This window comes from Ochotona princeps, chromosome 13 (assembly GCF_030435755.1).
Source record: "Ochotona princeps isolate mOchPri1 chromosome 13, mOchPri1.hap1, whole genome shotgun sequence".
NCBI lineage: Eukaryota > Metazoa > Chordata > Mammalia > Lagomorpha > Ochotonidae > Ochotona > Ochotona princeps.
This window is the reverse complement of record NC_080844.1, coordinates 66,087,585-66,108,941: the sequence shown is the minus strand read 5'-3', so window position 1 is coordinate 66,108,941 and position 21,357 is coordinate 66,087,585. Positions and strand designations below refer to the sequence as shown.

At 51.3% G+C, this 21,357-nt stretch overlaps 1 protein-coding gene across 2 annotated transcripts in view; it reads right to left on the bottom strand.

Annotated features, from left to right (window-relative positions):
- DOCK1 (dedicator of cytokinesis 1) overlaps positions 1–21,357 on the bottom strand; it is a 402,417-nt gene that overhangs the window by 59,648 nt on the left and 321,412 nt on the right. For both annotated transcript variants that reach the window (XM_058671051.1, XM_058671052.1), the window contains exons 30-33: positions 19,803–19,881; positions 15,518–15,618; positions 9,419–9,477; positions 3,105–3,253 (exon numbers count right to left, since the gene is read on the bottom strand). In XM_058671051.1, the coding sequence (XP_058527034.1) occupies positions 3,105–3,253; positions 9,419–9,477; positions 15,518–15,618; positions 19,803–19,881 (388 nt within the window). The remainder of the gene's footprint in view (positions 1–3,104; positions 3,254–9,418; positions 9,478–15,517; positions 15,619–19,802; positions 19,882–21,357) is intronic.

Here is a 21,357-nt window from a genome sequence, read left to right as displayed (position 1 = left end):
GGAGAGCCAAGCTGGGCTGACTGTATCCACTGCATGCATGGGCCAGAGTAGGTTTGGGCTGGTTGGGCTTTGCTGCAGCATCTGCTGGCAAATGTTGGGAGTGGGGACAAATCCTGTCAAGCTGGGCTGCAGAACCACCAAGACAGTGCAAGATCTGGGGCTGGGAGTGGGCCCAGTAGGGAAACTGTGAGCACCTCTCTGATGGGCTGCCACTGCCACTGGTGAGCATGAGAACCAGGGTTGGGGGTGGGCCTGACTGGACAGGTGGTAGCACCTGCTGGCATAAGTGTGGACTAGATAGCGGGGTCGGTTGGGTTGAACTAGGCTCCAATGCCAAATGATGTACACAAGAGCTAATGAGATGTGTGACAGACTGGACCAATCTGCTGTACATACTGATAAGCACAGGAACCAGGGCTGGAGAAGGGCCTGGTGGGGGTTATCAGGGGTTGCTGCAACTAGGCTCCAGCTCCTGAGGGTACACGTGAGGGTTGAGTGTATAGTGGCCTGGGTTGGGCTGGGCCACAGCATCCATTGGTTTACGTGTAAGAGATGGGGCTGGAGACAAATGACCCAGCAATTGCAACTACCAGTGGGCGCACAGGCTGATGTGAGGGATGGACTGAAACCCCATACTGTCAAGCACACACGACAGTCAAGTCTGGAATCATCTGATGAGGTTTCTGTGGGAATCCCCTCAACTGAAACACTGGATTCAGAACTCCAACAATGGGGAGAACTGCAGGATCTGTAGACTGACCGTGGAGTGTCCGTCAGAACTGGGCCTCCTCAGTGGCTAAGATAAAGCAATGGATGGCATGCCCAGATGCACATGGAGGATATGGCAGTCCATTGGGGCCTGCAGAGGACATCTGGTACCATTGCAGAGGAAAGAGGGCAGAACAAATTGGTCAACTACCTCAGCCAAGTACTGGCAGCAAATATCTGGGTGAATGGAGACTCTAAGGTGGACTATTTCAGCCAGTGGACCTTGGAAAGATTTCCTCACCCTTGGACTGGCAAGACTGTCAGCATTTCAGAACTATCGATGTCACATAAGCAGAATCCTCAGAGCATGCTCCACACCAGGGGCCCTGGGAGAATACAGGGTGGCTGGTCCCCGTCCCCAGGTACTGAGGCAGTAGGCAGGCTGCACGCAGTATCTCCCCTTAGCTCAGGGAAAAAGAAAACTTGAGAACAATGTCTCATCCACTTTCCTCCAATCCTCAACCCTTCCCATCCTGATCAACTATGTAAACCTCATCAAAAATAAAAACTAATTAACAACAGCAACAATTAAATGGGTTCTCTTGAATTTTGCAAAACGGATATACAGGGAGATCTTCCCCCAAGAAGGAGAACAAACGAAGGGAGGAGTGAAGGGAAAACGGACACACTGACACCCCCGAGAACAGCCCAGTTGGCACAAGATGAAGCCCTGGGCATTACCCACTGTGGAAACACCACCAGATTAGCCACCACTGGTCACCTTGCAAACCACCCAGTGGATCCAGTACAGAACACCAACGATTCCACAGCCTTTCTAGGAAACCACACCCTTGCCTTGGGTCTTGGAACAGGGTTGTGGGGGCATGGGGTTCAGAATGACTTTCCTGACTACAGAACTCCATTCCCTGTGTGCTCTCAGACATGGAGGCCAACCAGAGAAATGGCTGTGCCAGGCCGGTGGGTGATGCTGGGCCCAAGTTCTGCAGAGCAGGACTCCCCTACCCAGAGCCCTGTCACAGAGCAACGTCAAGCACCCTCACAGCAACCCCATTATTTTATTTTTTATTTATTTACCTATTTCATTTGAAAGCTAGAGAGACAGAGACAGACACATCTCCAGGCTGCTGGTTCATTCCCCAAATGCCCGCAACAGCAGGGGCTGAGCCAGGACAAAGCCAGGGACTCCATCTGATCTTCAATGTGGGTGGCAGGGTCCCAGGCACGTGAGCACCATTACTGCTGCCAAGCTGCATGTGCAGGAAGGTGGATCCGAAGCAGAGCTGAGACTTGACACACAGCGCTCTGCCATGAGCTGCAGGCATCGTAAGAGGCATCTTACCCACTGTGCCATACACTTTCCACCCCACCACATCCCTTTGTGAGAACACAGAGCCAATCCCGAGTTAGAGGCTTAAAGATCTCAGGAGCTTCTCTCAAGCCCAAGGCCCAGCCTGGCCCAGCCTGAAATCTGTGGCCTGCCCAAGGGCAGCAACTCAAGTCACTGCCCACTCACTGCACAGATTCTTTCTGTTTGGGGCACAAGGAAACAGCAAAGAGGTTCTTTGTGGGTCCTGCCTCATGCCACAGTGATACAGAATGAGCAGTGAGAATTTGAAACCATTCCCACATCCCTAAAGGATGGGTCCTTTACACACCGTACCACAGTAACTCTCACGACCTTCAAGGAGACCCAGATGGAGTTCTTGCCTTCCGGCTTTGGCTGGCCCCAGCCCCGGCTGTTGTGGCTTTTTGGGGAGTGAACCAGCATATAGAAGGTCCCGATTTCTCTTTGTCCCCCTCTCTCTGTCATCTGAACAAATAAAATAAATACCAGAAGAAAATTCAGTCACTGCATGTGTGAGTGTACATGCGATCCAAGGAAGGCGAGGGTTACCCTTCAGCCCAAGTCACATAGTTTTCCCTTCGTGTGGGGACAGTTTGTGGCAAGCACCTTACACACTTCCTTCGAAGAATTCTCATCTGTTCCATTGCACAGGCCAAACTGCCCCCCTCCACATAAGAGAATGCAAGCAGACTTTCAACTGCAAACGAATGTTACTCTGCAATTAGCAGCCAGTCTGTGAGACATGACAAATGACACTTGATTAAACTCCCGAAGTGCACAGTCCAAGAAGGGGACAGACTTACATCTAGGAGTGAATTTGTATACAAACCCAGATAAAAATAAGCAAAAGCTAAAAACAGACCAATGTTCCCCACAATGAATGGCAAGGACGAAGAGCTTCTTCAACTAGAAAAACAGTAGCTTTCCTAGCGTTAAGCTACAGGGAATTCTGCTTCCCACCCTGAATGCCCTGGACTCCAGAGACTGCCTGGGCCACCTCCACGGGGCTCGCCCCTCCGACTGTGCTTACCATCTGGAAGCTGCGCGTGGAGTGGAACTCACACTGCATCATGTCAAAGAAGATGGGGATGGTGGCTTTGCGCAGCTCTGTCTCGGGGATCAAGGTCATTTCCAGGATGGGGCCGACCATTTCGGGAATGAACTTTATCTTGTGCTGACCTTGGAATAGAGATGCGTTATTCACAGGTTAGAAAGGGGATTCTGCCAGGATGAAGATGACAAAACAGCACGGAACGTTGAGGCTGAGCGGCGCACTGACGCCATCAGAGGACAGTAAAGGGGGCCCAGGCAGAGGGACATCTGGGACTCTTCTGGTTGCACCAACACAGGCACCCCAAAGCTAAGCAAAGTGGGGTCCTCTGTTGACCTTCTCTGGATATGACTGGAGAGGAAAATGTGTGTGAGAAGTTTATTCATCTCATCTCCTCTGTCCAGATAAGATTTATAAGATTTATAAGATTTATAATTCAGGAAACTATCGCTTGTAAAAAATGACAGGGCCACTGCAAATGATAACGTGTAAAAAAATGGCGAACATTTGCGAAGCACACACTATGGACCCAGCTGAAAGTGTCACAGCATTACACTCTCACAGCCTGGAGACAGGTGCTTGCTAACCCCATGGGACAGACGGGGATGCTGGGCCACTCCCAAGGCTGTCTCCTGTGCTCTTCCCTGGAAACGCAGGGATCAGATTGGAACCCAGGTCTGAAACTCGCCTTCCATAGGACCTTTGCATGACGCGTGGACCCTGCCCGCTTCTGTGTGCTTGAACTGCTGTGAGCTGATCGTCAGCTAGGATGGGAAGACAGACACCAAGGTCAGTGATGCGTGGAGTGCTGCCGGCAGGTAATGGCTCTGAAATAACCCCTGTGGGAAACAGGCCGGCTCCTTTGTCCACTCTAGAATGCTTCCAATTTGTTTCAATTGTTCTCTTGGAAATCATGCTGTCCGCCTTTCGGGCCCGTGTCTTTAAGTTCGAGGCTGATCCAGTCTCACCAGGGGGAAATCTGGAGGCTCAACAGAAAGATGCCAGCAGCGGGCCTGCCCAGGGCATCTCCCTCCTGCCAGTGCGGCCCCTGTGTGGCCCCTGTGGGTAGTGCCTGCAGCACCTAACCATGCCACTTCTACCTGTGCGAGCACCATGGTGATACTGGTGAGCATAGGCTCGAGGGGAGCAGAGAGCAGGGCAGGCAGCAGCAGCGACGGCCGAGTCAGACCGCAGCTCCCGGACGTGGGGTGCGCACCCCAGGGGACCCCGGTGCTCTTGCTCAAGGGGACAGCCCCTCACCAAAGAGAGGGCTTTTCAGGGTTATTCTCTTTTCACTCTACGTCAACACTCCTTCATTTCCAACACGTCACAAGACATTAAATGACTGAGTGAGCTGCCTGTGACAATCTGTTCTTTACATTAGGGATTTACCCGCAAATATTTACTAACAGGCTTAACGTTCAGGAAAGCCAAGCAACATTCAAAAGATTTTAATTTTATTTTACAACTCACTCATGTAGATTTCTGCAAAGAGAGACACTGCACTAATTTGGTTATTACAAATAACTACACTTAAGAAAAAATGTAATCCCTGCATTGAGCCTGAATAAATTCTTGAGTGGACACGCATACTCAAAATACTACCTTCAATAATGGATTTAAATGTAATTAAAGCCTTATTATCATTTTTCCTAAATAATTAATGTTTTAACTACAGGTATGCCAATGTGATTTTCGTCACATCCTCAAACGTTTAATGATTCTGGAAGGCGTGGAACCACTGCGAAGCAATCTCCGGAAACCGCTATCGCGGCCAGTCCTCGGGTGACGCGCTGGCTTTCTCCTTGCCTAGAAAACGCCAGTGCCGAGGTTTCAGGAAACAGACGCGAGTGACAGCACGCTGCTCATCAACCATGATGTCAGCTCTCAGCGCTTCACGCCGGAAGGAACACACAAGGTGGGAGCAGGTGGCTATAGCGGTCGGGAGGAGAATGGTAAGTTACAAAAACGAGGGTTTCACAGGAATGGACAGTGCCCCGGGGTGCAGCTCAGGAGTTGGGCGCTGGGTTCCTGGGGACTGAACCTCACCAACGGCCGGGACCCGGGGCAGCGAGGTGCAGGGGCAAGCTCTCTGGCAACCACCTTTTGCATTGTGGATTTCCCCTGGGGCACTTGGTGCCCAAATGTAACGATGACCTGAGTTCCGAATCCGTGAGGAGCAAGAGGACTCCTGCAGTGTAGACCGCAAGAAAAAAGGGATCCACTTTTCTCCTTCCTTTTTTAGAAAGAGCGAGCAAGGTGACCCTTTCATCTCTTGGTCACCACTGCCCAGGCCTTTGAGAGCAACCAGGAGTCTTCAACCCAGTGATACACAGAGCATGCTTGTCCCTTCGTCAGGATTCCAGGCTCTCCCCGGCTGCCCCTGGATGACAGCTGTGCAGTCCTCACCACTCACACATCCAGGACAGTAAGCCGAACCAGGTCCTGGGAGAATCTACATACCCAAGGGCGAGCAGGCAGGCAGATTTATCCACCCAGCCGAACAGATCTGTCCGGTGTCCAGTGTATGTGTGTGCATGTAAGGCCCATGATTTGCCCATGCAGGGAACTCCAGCAATGAGAAACATCCCAACTGAATCTGGCTTCAGCCATCCCTTAGGGAGAATGCACTTGTTCTGGTTCTGCTACACATAACAAACAGGATGAGGATGCGGCAGGTAAATCAGGGAGAAGAGGTGCTTCCAGAGGTCACTGCAAGTGGCTTTGATAAATAACTGAAGGGCTGGGTAGGCACACCCCCTTCTCCTAGAGAGGGGAGGGCGATGGAGAGTGTCTGCCTTCGATTTCCCTTTCAAACTCCAAAAGTGACGGGTTTGCAAACATTGCAGCTCTGGCCCCTGGGGCAGCGCCGTGTCTGTTGCTGCATTCATTTGAGCAAAAAGGCTTTAGATCCTGCTCTGCAGCTCTGCATGGAGGCGAGAACTGCGACGCTCCTCACCACAGCCAGCACACAGCACTGGGGAGGAAGGTCTTGCGGCATGTTCTGCTAGAGAGGTGGGTGACTAACTGTAAGATGATAAATGCATCTGATCTGGCTCGTTCAGGACTTTCTTGGCAGAGCCATCAGCTTGCCAGCATGTTCCCAGATCTGAGCCTTTCGAGGGGTGGGGGGAGGGAACCTGCAGAAAGAGGTTGTACACATCCTGGGGAAATGACACATGCAGCCAACAATCTCCAGGGGGCGTAGCCGGGGCTGGGTACGAGAGGCAGGGTTAAGACAGCAGCAGGAGCTTTCACTGTCATTTCTTTAACTTAGAAAAATAAGTCAATTATTTTACTATTGAGTAACCCAGCCCAGGAGGTGGACTGCTCCTTCTTGCTGTTTCCAAGATCCTGCTCTTTAATTGGCCTGGGTCACCGCTGGCTGCCGCTCATGTCACATTCAAGTTCTTGGCCGAGAAGCTGCAGAACATGCACCTTCATATTCATCATGGGACTCAGGTCAGCGACAGAAGGATGGAATAGGAAAATATGCTCTCCTAACTGCATCCTAATAAAGTCTCCAGTGCTTAACGGCCTCGTGGGAGAATGAAGATAACACCCACACGATCCAAATTGGGGCTGGTTCTTGGCCTAGAGGCTAAGGCTCAGGTCAGGATGCCTGTGTCCGAGGTGGGAGGAGCTGGGTTTGATACATGGGGCCAGCTCCTGAGACCAGGCTTCCACTAAGGCAGCGCTGGAAGGCAGCGGTCACGGCTCCAGGAGGTGGGGCCCCACCACCATGTGGGAGACCTGCATGGAGTTCTCGATGCTGGGCTTTGCCCAGATCGCAGCCACTGTGGGTATCCAGGGAGTTCTCTCTGTCCATGTCTCTTACACAAATAGGAAATCAGAGTCAGATCCAAGTGTGCTCTCAAGAGGCCAGACTTTCCCCAGGTTCTGCAAGAGGAACCACACGGAGACTCAAGCTGGGCCATCCCTTCTTTCACGGCAATGGTGGCAAACTGGCACGGAGGGACAGAGGAGCAGTTTCAACACTGGCCAAGCTCTGGGACTCTGGACATGACATAAAACCTCCCTAAACTAGAAAGGTGACAACATTCTACATCAGGATGACCAGGGGGAGGGGGGACAGCAGCCAGGGCTGAGTGTGTAGGATGCATATATATTTAAATTTACTCCAGGACCCAGTATGATGGCTGAACTGGCTAGTCCTTTATCTGCAAGTGCCAGGATCCCACATGTGTGCTGGTTTCTGTCATGGCTACTCCACTTCCCATCCAGCTCCCTGTTTGTGGCTTGGGAAAGCAGCAGAGAAGGTCTAAAGCTTGGGCTCTTGTGCCCACTGGGATGCTCATGAGAGGCTCCTGGCTCCTGACTTTGGATTGGCTCAGCTCCAGCTGTTGCGGCCATTTAGGGAGTGAACCAGCAGATGAAGGATCTTCCTCTATGTCTCTCCTTCTCTCTGTGTATCTGCCTTTCCAATAAAAATAAATAAATAAATAAATAAAATTTCCTGCAGTGTGTCTTGGTGTGTAAGGTGGAATGGTTTATAAGAAAGTAGTCATTAGTTCAGGAAGGTTCGAGGTGCAGCATGGCCCCAGAAAGTGCCTGCGGTTCCACGTGGACGGCATGCCTGGCAGGGGGAGGTCACGCCATCACTCCCGTGGACGCTGACACCTGGAAAAGCTCTTGGCTCCCTGTGGCCCAGCACAGAACCATGAACCCCCTCCTCACTTCCTCCCTGCGTCTCTCATTTCCCTCTCTGATAGAGTCACACCCTGGCCCTGCCTGACCTGGGAATGACAAGGTAAATGAAAGGGTGACTTTAAGAATGATCACAGGGAGATAAGTTAGCAGGAAGCAAATCCTTCATACTTTGTTACTGCCATCAGCGGATCTTGATGCCATTAAACAGCTGATCCTCGGGACTGGGAAGATCTTGACAGCTGTAGAGCTTCATCTGCAGAGCTGGAGCTCAGGAATCAACAGATGAGGGATGCCAGGGCTGGGGTGGGGGTGGGAGCAGAGGATAGGATGCTGTAAGATCCACCTGGAGCCAGCTCCTGGATTCTGAGTTCCATGGCTGGCATAGCTGAGTCCCGAGAGAATCCCCGGACACGGCCTGGAGGGCCACTCAGCTGACTGATACCCAGAACACATGGTGGGGAGGGCTCTGATTGTACCAAGAGGTCACCATCAACTTGCCAGCCATATCATGGACATTGCCCTCGAGTTCTGCTTCTGTTGGTCCCCAGGGTGTTCACAGGATGGAGAGGACCAGCTTGCTGTCTGCATCTCTCCCATTTTCCTGGAGGTGGGCAGAAGGCAGGATGCAGGGTGTGGCACCATCATGTCACGGCGACACGGGAGGATGCAGTGGACATACATGCTTCTGCTGCTTCCTGGTGGAGATGAGTCCCCCCAGCACAGCCAAGGCCTTCTCAGGCCAAGCCTCCGTGGCGACCCAGGCATGGGCCCTGCCCGTTCTGAGCCTGGTTCAGAACCTGGCAAGGCCCCCAAATGCCCCACAGCATGGGCAAGAGGAGCCAGGGATATGGGCACAAAGCAAGCCTAAGAGCTGCAGGCAGCTGTTGCAGTCTTATCTCAACTTGGGGCAGGGCAGGTGCATGAGGGGACACGACATGTGGTAAGAAGATACTGAGCCACCTCTTAGGGAGCTGATCTGAAAGAACTATGTGTCATATTAATTAAAGTTTTATTCACTTATTTCTTTATTTTTAAATATTTATTTATTGTTTTTTTTGGAAAGGTAGATTCTCAGAAGAGACAAAGACAAAGATCCTCTATCTGCTGGTTCACTCCCCAGTGGGCCACAACAGCCGGAACTGAGCTGATCTGGAGCCAGGAACCAGGTGCCTCCTCTGGATTTGCTATGTGGGTACAGGGGCTCAAGGCCCTGGACCATTCTCCATTGCTCCTCCAGGTGAGAAGCAGGGAGCTGGAAGGGAAGTGGAGCAGCCAGGATACGAACCAGCGCCCATATGGGATCCCAGTACATGCAAGGTGAGGACTTCAGTTACCAGGCTACTGTGCCAGGCCCATGTTGTTGCTGTTGAAAGTGGGTAGGCAAGTTGCATTATTTTTTCTGCAAACAAACTCAGGAAGCACTCAGAAGTGCGCCACCAACTTTTCTATCTGTTTCGTCAGATTCCTTCTGTCTGCTCTGGATTTCCACCTTCTAGCAATTGTAAACAGAGGCCAGATTTTAAAGACATCCCAGGCCTAGCAGTGACGAACAGGACCGGTGTCCGGACGCGCCAGGGACCGCCCAGGCTCCTTCCCCAAGCCCCGAGGACCCAGCCACTCACCGAGGTTGTACCACATGTCCCTGATCTCAAAGCCAATCTGCCTCCTCATGTCTCCATACCTAGAAAGCAAGGACAAGCGCTCAGTCACTCCAGTGAGCTCGGGGAAACCAGATGTATAACCGTAAGAACAAATCCCTGCCCTGGGGCCAACTCAGTGTGACCATGAGGACTTGGCTTGCCACCTAATGGATGTAAGGAGGACCAAACGGTGGTGTTGGGGGACTCTCTTGTTCCCACAGCTGCAGATTACAGAACACAGTCCCAGTGAGGCCCAGGCCCTTTCTTCTCTCTCTTGGCCTTTTGGGGGCTGTTTTCCACATGTGTGGTTAGAATCTTGGCACCACGCACACGGTCCACACTGCAGCAGGCAAAGTTTCCCACGGTGAACAAAGCCCTGGAGTCAGGGAAGGCCTCTTCTTCTGTATCCTCGACGTACGCAGGGGCTCAGCACCAAGAGGTGTCAACTAATATTCCACTGGTTTTTGTTTACCAGGAAAAAGAAATGCTAATTTTCCTCCCGGTGGGTAAACGGAGGAGGTGTGTGTTTCAGGAGTAAACAGAATTTGATGCTGCAGAAGATAAACCTTTATTAGTTTGTGAGTGATTTAACTTTTTCCTTTATTGCCTAAGGAAAAGGCTGATTATATTAAAAATAATAATTTGCAAAATTAGCATAGAGTATTGCGGTTGGCAGCTGTGTCAGGAGCCGGCCGCATTCCTCCCGGTGATGTGGGGAGGGGAGCTCTGCTGACAGATGATCGTGCTGGGACTCCTTAGGCAAAGGAGATCCGGCTGCTAAGTCAACGGGCACAGCCTCCTACCCCTCATTATGCAGTCTCAGTGCTCCAAGCACCTGTCACCCGGGGCAGCAGTGGGCTACAGCCTAGGAAGTGAGAATGGGCCCTGGAAGCTGTGCATGCTGGGGGGCGTGGCACAGACCCCGACACCGATGCTTCCTCCCAGCATGGGCCAGTGCCCTGAGGTCCAGATGGCACCGCAGGGCTGGCGTTGTGGTGCAGTGAGTGAAGCTGCCGCTTACACTGCCATCATCCCACATCACAGTGCCACCTCAAGTCTCGGCTGCTCTGCTTCCAATCCAGCTCCCTGCCAACGTGAGCGGGAAGGAGCAGGATGGGGTTGTAGGCTCCCGGTGGTAGCCCAGCCTGGTTGTTGTGGCCGTTTCGGGGAGTGAACTGAGCATGCAGAGTTTGTCTCTCCTTCTCAGTCACTCTGCATTTCAAGTTTAAGACAACAACAACCACCACCACCTACCACCCCAAGCCTGCGACCCACCCAGTGAACACTCAGGTGGCGGCAGACGCAGTAACACAGGGGAACTCTGCTGGTGGGCGGGCCCATCAGGGTGTGGAAGAGCCCAGCACGGTGGTACCAGATTGGCGTTCATGGGTGAGAAGAAAGCATCTTCTGGTACAGCCTGCACCCCAGATCACCACGTACAATCACCTTTGAGTTATATATGCTCCTTGGCTTGTGGTTCCGTCCCCCAGGAGCTCTTCTGCAAAGTGACTAAGGGATTGTTGCAGCTGCTGTCCGGCCTGGAGTGGTACCTGCCTGGAACTTATTGGGGGAGGGGAGTACAGACACGACACCCTGTGCTGACTTCCTCCCAGGCTCTGCAGGGTGAAGGCGATGAGTCACAGTATTAGAGGGGGTGGCCCCAGGTACACAGCCTCCACAGTAGTCCTTCAAGTCCCTGCCACAGAGGCCCTTGGTGAGGGGCTGGCCTCACATGTACTCCCAAACACTCAGGTCCTTTCCATGCTGCCCAGACTGAAAACAGCCACCAGGCCCAAGAGTGTCTAGCACTAGGCTGCCCTGCCTTGTGGTGAGGAACTGAGGAGCCCCTGGCTCGTGACCTGCCTGGGACACAGAGGTGCCGCCAGACGCGCATGGGGCATGCAGGCCTTGAACAAAGGCACCATGAGGCCTCATTAGCTGGAAGCAGAAGGGTGAGAGTAGTTCCCAGCCTGCCTCAGAGGCAGCCAGACACTCTCAGCTGTCGGCAGTCCTCCAGGGGGCTCCCGGACCTGTCCCTGATGCCGGGTTCCTCCCGCGGAGGAGGCAGAAAAAGGAACACAGCCGAGTGTCCTGATGGAAGCTCAGAGCTGGGCACCAGAGCCCAGGCTTGCAACCAAGACGAACCGGAGCCAAGGCTAAGCACACAGAGCTAACACCCTCTCGCCCACTCTGACCCTCCGTCTCTTCCTCCATCACAGCTGGCAAACGGTTTGCCATGTTCATGGCAAATGAACATGGCTTTGGGAAGGCTGGCAGCAAGATGAAGCCCCTGTCTGTCCCTCTAGGTGCTCAGGCCCCGGCCTCGTGACAGCATAGAGTCACACAGATGGATCTGTTCAGTGAACCCACACCGAGCACTTCCTGGAAGCCACAGGCGGAGCTGGTATGGAAATACAGATATCGGAATATTAACACTCCCCAGAGAGCAGAGAAACCTACCAGCCTCGAGGGACAGCCCCCAGTCAGACTCCAGGAGCACGCACCCATCCTGCCTACATGTATTTGTGTCAAGGGTCTCTGCAGGTGAAATCAAGTTACGATGAGGTCGTCCTGGAGCAGGCTGGTTGCAAAGACAGCAGCTGGCATCGAGGGAGATTACGGAGACAGATCCACAGGGGGCAGACTCCTGGAAGACGGGCCGGATGCCAACAAGCCGGGAGAGCTCTGCTCTCTGTTACTCTGATAGAACACACTAGACCTGGCACATTACAAACCATGGACATGGTGCTGCTGTTAAACAAGGGCCGCCACATTGCCTTACCCCAAGGCACAAAGAAGGGCCTACTAGGGAGATGGAGAGTGATGGGAGGTGAACTTGCCAGGGGTCCACACCAAGAGCCGTCACGACCAAGTCACCTCTTAGCACTGCCATGGCGGCAGTTATATGTCAGCAGAAGCTTGGAGAACAAAAACATTTGAACCACGGCCATGATCCCGCTGCATGATATTTTGGTCCCATTTTTGACACTGGTCCTCTAAGAAGGAGGAGAAACAGCCCAGAAGTGAGTGAACAGAGGGTCTTTGTGGGGTGATCCCTGCTTACAGTGCAAAGGCCTGTGGCTGGACAGCAGCTGCCCAAGGGCACTGTTGGCTGCAACTGCAGACACGGGATTCATGGCCCCAGTTTGTCTCTTGGAACAAAGCCCCTGTGCTTTCGCTCTTCACTGTCCCACGCAGTACCTTGTCAAGGACAGTCATGCGCCAATCAGCTCACATTTCTGGAGCCCCAGGAATGTCAAGGTGATGTGGAGATGGGGCAGGAGGGAGAAACAGCTCAGACCCATGGAGTTAATTCCAATGTTACTGGCCTCCTCTGCTATGTCCTATACCCCAAGTCACAAACCCGTCAGACCCTGGTCTTCCCTTCTGCTTCTACCACCCGGAGCATCCCTTTGCTGGGAGATTACACCATTTCCTTTGGCCTGAGGTCTACTTTGGCTCAGGTCAATCAGACTTCCCAGCCCCTCTCATCATCTGGCTGGGGGTTCCATGCTGCCAGGAATCCTCTGGCTGCTCAGGCTGGACCCTGCAGGCCCCCTTTCTGGCTGCCAAGGCCCTCAGACATGAGTCCAGTGATGCCTGCCCCAGGCACTGCTTTGTTCTCTCTGCCTCTCCAACTAGGCTATGAATGTCTGAACCATGAGGCCTACATCTTTGCCCTCCGTCTCTAGCACCACAGCCACAACCTGCCTGACAAAGAGTAGACCAGTCCATTCTCACCACATCATTAAAATTCATTACTCATGTATTTAAGAGGCAGACAGAGACAGAAAGTTCCCATCCACTGATTCACTCCCCAAATGTTTGCAACAGCTGGGGTAGACTGAAACAGGCCAAAGCCAGGAGATGAACTCCATCTGGGCTGCCACATGGGCGGTAGGTACCCAACTACTTAAGCCATCACCTGCTGCCTCCCAGGGTCTGCATTAGCAGGAGGCGGCTGTGGAACGCACGTTTCCTGACTCTAACTGCCTATACGCAGTTCATCTTAAACAAAACACTCCTACATGTGCACTGTGGTAAGGAACCTTGAATTAGTGTGCAAGGTGGACAGAAAAGCATGAGGACTACAGCAAATACAGGTGCACTTTCTGCGTAGCTTCTGCTGCATGGCCTCATGGGTCAAGTCAGATTCTTGGTCAGCCGGCACAGCCACACAGAGAATCTGTCCTGCCACCTTCTGAGATGCTCACGGGTTCTTCCCAGGACGATCCCCGTGGAAAGGAAAGGGACAGGGAGCCCTGGCTTTCTTGTGGCCTCAGCTGCCTGAGCATGAAGGCAGGAGCCCTGCTCTGAGAACCGCTCAGCTTTTCCAGGGGAGACACCAGCTGGCTGTGTTTAATGTTCTTTGACTTTGAAGTCTCTAAGTCCACATGGCGATGTGGGAAGCAGACGTTTCCTTTGGCAGCTAAGGCCCCATGCACTTAATGCATTTACTGATGTTGCTTTAGCCTAAGCTGTTAGCACTCACACCAGCAAGAGGCAGCCCAGTGCACTGTTCCTTGCCCTGATCTGCCAAGGGCTGTATTCCAAAACTCACGAAAGAAACGCCAGCCCTTGGGAGGCAGATCTCCAGCACAAGGCACCTGCCCTGTTCCGCAGGCATCTCCAGGGCCAAGGAATGCCACACAGTTGGCAATCAACGGGTTCCAAATCAGCTGGAACTGAACTTGGGTCCTCACTCTATCTCACCCCACAGTGAAGCTGAGACCACCTGCTGAGCTGGGCTTTGATACAGGTGCCTATCAGCACTGATACAAGTCTGGCGCAGGCTCCAAGGGGTGCAGGCTGTCCTGGGGGCACACACACTTGGCCTGCTCTATCCTGGGTGCTCGGCTCAGCAGGTGCACCTCCCTGTTTTGAGTGACGAACACTGTCCCCATCAAGGTTATTGGACAGGAGTTGCTGTATTTAGGGAAGACGGCCAGGAGAGAGCTGCCTCTTGGAGAGCTGGGCACAGAACAAAGGTTAGGAGCTTCGAAAAGCAGCGAGGCTGAGCTTTGGGGTTTGGCACTGCCTGGGCGACTTGGCACGGCCCTGGTTAGAGTATGACTTCACCTTCCTCATTCGGAACTAATAAGGATAACAATGAGCTGACGGCAGGGCCAGGTTTGTTTTTTCCTGACTGCACGAGTGTGTGTGAGCTACCAGGACGAGCTCCCAGCAAGCCGAAACCCCACAGGACAGGCCCAGCCTGCCCCGACTGAGAGGATTCAGACTCCCCTGGGGATCCGTGCTCTTGGTTTGCCCCTGGGGAGCTCTAACCTCAGGGGTGCGAGCCTTGGAACATCAAGAGACTGCAGCGGGATACAGACTGAAGGCTCGCAGCCTGGGAGCAGCGCCAGGATGCTTCCTCAGAGTGTTTGCAGCAGCGGTAACCAGCGCAGTGGGAGGAGCCTGCAAAGGAGGCAGAGAGAGGCTCCAGTCTCCTCGGGTGCCCACATCTCAGGGGCAAACCCTTGCCACAGCACCCTCCCTGGTCCTCAGGACCGGAGCAGTGTAGCAGGCCCTGGTGCTGCAGAGTGCAAGGAGCCAGGCATGCCCTTGACCTCTGGAAGGCTGCTTCAGTCCCCTCAGAGTTGCTGGGAAGAAGACAGGTGTTAGCTGCTGCCCAGTGGGAGGGGGCGGACAGCTCTGTCATTGACCAACAGCTCTAACTCCACGGCGGCTGGGCTGTTCACTCATCCCAACAGCGCCGACAGCTCTCACCGGAAGCTTCGCGCTCAGCCACAGAACCGGAGAATTAGGCAATGAAGGAAGCCACACATGAAGGGCATTCGAATAGTGCCCAGCCAAACAATGACCTCTGGAAATGCAGATTCCATGTTGCGCTGATAACCCTGAATCGCCCTGACTTTGAGCCTACCATGATGAATCCTACAATTTAGATGTTGATTCACAGGCTAGAAAAAGCAATACCTGATTCATGATTTGAAACCCTTTCATTACATCGTGATTACATCCCAATTTAGGCCAAGTTGGCTCAGGGAAAGACAGGAATGTTATGCTAATAGAGTCCAGGGCTCCTGCCCCAGGCTCTGGAGCAGAACGAAGACTTACTTGTTAAGGATCTTGGCTCTCTTGGCACTTGAGAAATTCTCCAGTTGCAAGGACTCTTGAGTAAGGAAGGCAACAGCCAGGTGAAAGTAATTGTTCCACAGCTGAAAACCAGAAAGAGGAGCCGATCAGTGGCTGGAAGGCGTAACACACTCCTGAAATGTGTCACAGAACCAAAGATGCTCCCCAGTCACTTGGGGTCCAGGGCTGGGGTTGGGATGTTCACTCTTCAAGTCACTGGGGCAGATCAAGTGACCTTTCTCTGTGCCTCAGTCTCCTCTCGTGGTTTCCACCTTGCAGGGCGCTGGGGGCGTCCAGCAGTGAACCAGAGCGGAGCCCTGCAGATGGGGCAAGTCAGGGGTCAGCTCCTGTGACTGTCACCATGGAGCCCGTACATAATAGCTTACATACACTTTGACAATTAGGGAAAACAGACCAAAAAAAAAAATCCAAAAAACAAACAACAAAACAACAAACAAAACAAAACAAAACACAAAACAACAACAACAAAAAAACCAGTTTGTATTTCGAGGGTGTATGGAGTATGTGTGGTTTGAAAAACAATGACCAGTGGAAGAAAGCAGAGGGTGCTCCATTCTCATTTATACAGCAGGGATAATGTTTAGGACACCCAACGAGGTTGCTGCAAAGAACTACAGGAAAGTGAGCCTGCTTTAATTGCCTGTGAAGGAAGCAGAGGTTTAAGAACATTTAGAAGGTTTAGGAGGAGTTGGGCGGGTTCCCAATTATCCAGCCCTTCTTAAGAACTGGACACTTTGTGTTGTAACACACCAGCTCCCCCAAGGCCACAGACTGACCTGGGCGGTTCTGCCATGCCCATGTCACAGGGGATAAGGCCCGCCCAGGTGACACTGGAGGCAGAGCAGGGGATTGAAGCAGGGCTCTGAACTCTCAGCCCTCACACGCTCACTGTCCCCAAATGCACCTGACTTCTCCTTCAGCCTCTGCTGCAATAAGGGTGACTGTGGTCAAAAAGACACAAATTGTCCCCCTCCTTTTTTTTCCTTTTTGAGGTGAAGTCCTCTCAGCTCTGACTGCATTGCCATAGCACTGGGAAGAGTCAGCAACCGCGGCTGGCTGATTTCAGCACCTCAGCCATGGGCCCAGCTGGGCTGGGACCACACGGCACGGGCCTCCCACCCGGCCAGGGGCTGGGCTCTGGGCCACACCTAAGAGGGCATTACTCTTAAGGTGCTTGGACCCAGGATCAGAGTCCCTGAATTCATATTTGTGAAACAAGAAAAAGAGTAGTAATAGCGTTCTCAAAGAAAGGAGACATCGCTCGCAATAGCCAGAACTAAAAGTATGCAAGAACAGGGCCAGCACTGCGGCGCAGTGAGTTAAAGTGTCATCTGCAGTGCTGGAATCCCATGCGGGCATCAGTTTGAGTCCTGGCTGTTCCAGCCCAGCTCCCTGCGAATGAACCTGTGAAAGCAGAAGATGGCCCAAGTGCCTGGACCCCTGCGCCCATGTCCGAGACCTGGAAGAAGCTCCTGGCCGGCCCCCACCACTGCAGCCACTTGGAAGCTAAAAGAAGTAGACAGAAGATCTTTCTGCTTGTCTTTTTCTCTGTGTCACACTGCCTTTTAAATAAATAAGCAAAACTTTAGAAACGGTGGACAAGAATCTAACCTGTATATGACAAGCAAGACGGAAATGCATAAACCAGAAGGGCCCCCAAAGAAGACCTCACTATTCCAGTGTGCATGGGAAAAATTTGCAAAACATTCCTTCAAATACTAAGCAATGTCCCAAGCTTTATCTATAAATTCAATTAAATTTCAATTAAAATTCAAGCAACTTGGTTTGAAGAGGAAATCTACTCGCCGATTTTCAACTTGACGCAGAAGCGGAAGCACACAGCGACAGGCAGACTGATTTTACAATAGAATCTACCGCTGGGCAAAAAGGCACGGCGATGAAGCCACTCGGTCATACACAGGAAACAAAGCTGAAATGCGCACATACTACGATCATGTTGACAGTGGCGTTTCAAATGCTTGATGAAAAATAGATGCATGGTGGAAGAAATGAAGTTAGATCCTTATTCCTAACTACAGAAACCCCAGATGGGCTAAACACTTGAAAAGTAAAATAAGTAATTAAATAAATAAAAATAAATAACACCAACTAACATAAAGGCATTAGCAAATTCTAACTGCATAAAAAATAGTTCAATTTATACTACTGAGACAAGGAAAGACTTGCCAAATACAGCATAAAAATTAAACAGCCATGAAGGAAATGACAGATTTGACTATTAAGACTCAAATAATTCTATTTGATACACCTACATGGGTCCTGTCGACAACAACCCTAAGGCGACAACGCTAAAACGGCCCCAGAGGGAGAGGAGTTGAGACCCTGATGCGTGAGTTCGTGGGAGAAAACCGCATGGCTACTCCAAATGCCCAGCCCACGGACTCTGCAGAGAAATGCCAGCAGAAACAACAGTGACAATTTTTTAATTCACTGGAGAAGATTCTAGAAAGTGGTTGTTGTTGAACAAGGCTGGTGAGGCTGCAGAACGCTAAGGCGTTTCAGGAGAGCGACTGGGCTTCAGAGTTGGAACCCAGCAGCTGCCTGTCCATCAACTCATGCAGCAGTGCCGGCGCCAGGGTATGCGTGTTTTTGACAGCATAGCTTGTGGAACTGGAAAGCTAGAAACCGCTGGGGTCATCGGTGCAGGGATGGCCAATTCAATGTCGGTATGCATGTATCGAGGAATATGACAGAATCGTTAAACACACCCAGTGTGAACCAGTTCATGGGAAAAGCCATAGGAAACATGCACTGGCCGACGTCCACACTGCGTCAGTGGGAACTCACAGCAATCGGCCAGTTACTCCTGCAGAACTGGGCGTCGGCGAGCAGCAGGCGCGTCAGACCTCTCTCCCCCTGATTTACAGTGAGTACATGCAAACTTACAGAGGATACACACGTTCTGACCTATGAAAACATGCATTAAGCAGATAGGTGATAAAAAGTTAAAATAATAAAATGTAACATTTCTAGTTACATATGCCTGATATATTATCATGTAATTAGATATTGCAATGTTAATAAAGCAGAAATTTGAGATGATTAATCTACTGACGAATAAGGGGAGATGCTTTAGAAGAGTCTAAGTGTCACAGTAGTTCTAGATTTTCTGCACATGGTACAAATGAGGAAACAGTTGTCTAATTTTTGTTACCTGTGGCACAGTTTTGGGCTGAATCACCCACTAGGAATACATAAATGCTCTCAGGTTTCCTCTCAGGGAACAATTTGGCCCAGGAAATAAGCATATTATTTGCATCTGGAATCTTCTATTTATCTCTAAACTTTAATCAAATAGCCTAAGTAATAGTGATGACAAATAAAACCATCTTGAGTTGAAACAGCCAGAATACACACATATACACATACACACACATACACATATACACACACATATACATATATACACATATACACATAGACATATACACACAGACATACACACACATATACACATACACAGACACATATACACATGTACATATACACATATATACACATGTACATATACACACATAGACATATACACACATACACACATATATACATACACACACATATACATATATACACATATACACATAGACATATACACAGACATACACACACATATACACATACACACACATATACACATGTACATATACACACATAGACATATACGCACATATAAACAGACACATACACAGATACACACATACACAGACATATACATACACACTTACACACATGCACACACACACACTACATTCACTGAAGCAGCATTTCAGAAACTGACATGCCAGTGACAACCACGCTAGGCCGTGGGCTTCACAGAGTTGGGACTCTGACCTGGTAGAGCCCACAGGCAGGAGAGCACATCAGTTCTAACAGTAAGCTGAGCTCCCTGGTGCCAGCGTGGCTCCTGTCCATGGCAGGACGGGTGCAGACCGTCCTGGCAGCCACACACGGAGGCCTGGCAGCCTTCCTGCTCCAGGAGTCCGTTCTTTGTCACAGAATTCAACAGCTTCTTTCTGAAACAACTTCATCTCCTTCCTTGCTAAATTGAGCAAATGCCCTGAAGGCATAATTTTCACTCCAAGAGTACACATCGCAAATTCCATTTCCGCACCTCAGAGGGGAGACCAATTAAGTTGGAAGATTAGGGATGGAAGATTCTGGCACAGACCAGCAATTTGTTTAAACACGATTCCTCCACAAAGGTGTGTCTACCCTCTTCTCTTACCTGCAGTTCAAAGTTGGCTTGATCCAGAAATTTTTTGTTCAGCATATCTGCATACTGATTAATTGCACGCAGGAAGACTCTGAAAGATCAAGAGAAAATGACATAATTACACACTTCAGCTTCGGCACCTTTATCAGCCTGACATTTCAATTACATACAATCCCAGACTGTCTCAAGCGAGAATTCTCCAAGTTCTGCGCAAAGTTGTGAGGTTTTGCCAATGAAAAGCTCACAAAATTGTATGCAGATGTTCTCGGAATTAATCAAGAAAATCAGCAGACACAGAATGAGGGAAATGGACCAAAATAACAGCTTCCAAAAGTAACATTCGAAAAGTATCACCAAAAAAACCTAATAAAAGGAAAATAGAAAATGTACAAATGCAATCCTGCTCTCCAGTTGTGATGTCTGAATGGACTATCATTAGTGTGAAGTGTTCTCGGGCGGCCTGTTAAGCCCTGCATTTGACAGTGTTCTCTGACAACACTATCGGGCTCGGAAGAGCTGGGCACGATATCCCCTTGCCAGCAGGTGCAGCTAACTTCAGTATCGTGTGGCCTAGCCAGCACATGCTGATTGTGATCACTGCATAACTGCTTAACAAATACCAAACATTGGTAGTGGCTCCACAAGGGAGGTGGCCAGAGTCTGAGCAGGAATTTCAACTAGGTGTTCTCCCTGCCTGGGCTCTTTACTCCCTGTGCTGAAACGTCCAAGGACCCCGGAGTTCTGTCCTGCACCGACTTGTTCACTCAGTAGGTTTGCATCACTGCTCCTGGAAGCTTGGCCCAGCCCCTTCCTTCCCAGCGGCCCTCTCCCTCTGCACACACAGAGAAGTAAGCGAGAGGAGTTAGCAGCAGTGATGATAGCTCCTCTACTTAAACAGTTGGCAGCAACCACGGGGAAGGGAAATCCGGGGGACTCGCTGGACACTGCTGTTCCTGTCACAACATTATCACCTTCACCAGAGAGCCTAGGCAAGCTTGGGGCCCTGGCTGACGCACAGTCCCAGCGGCCAGTGAGCTAGGAGTGGGGAGGAGGGACACTCCATCCTGGCCCTGGTCCCCTCCTGCCTCCCATCAGCCCTCACTGCCACAGCCATCACAGCCATCACAGCCAACACACTGCCAGCAGTCCTATCAGGGGTCACACATAGTCAGGGATGGCATTTGCTGCTGCAGTCACTGCAGTAAACAGTAGACAGCTTTGCGAGCCCTTCCCTGGAACCTTATCTGCTGAGGGACCCTGGGTGCGGCTGGCCGAGCTACTTGTTCACCCATATGCCCCGTTTCCAGATGTGTTTGCTTTCTTGGGGATCTATCGGGGACATGCCATGAAAATATAGATCTTGAGCCCCATATGGAACATATGGAAGCACCATGTCATCCCCAGGTTGCATCATGCCTGTAGAGAAATGAGCGCAGCCACTAGGAGCAGCTCTCCCACTGCAGACCACCCTAGGGGGGACCACCCCTTCAGCTACCCTCCTCCCTCCTGGCAAGCTTCTGACCCACTGCCAACTCATGCTGTACAGCTCCCTGTGTGTGCGAACTTT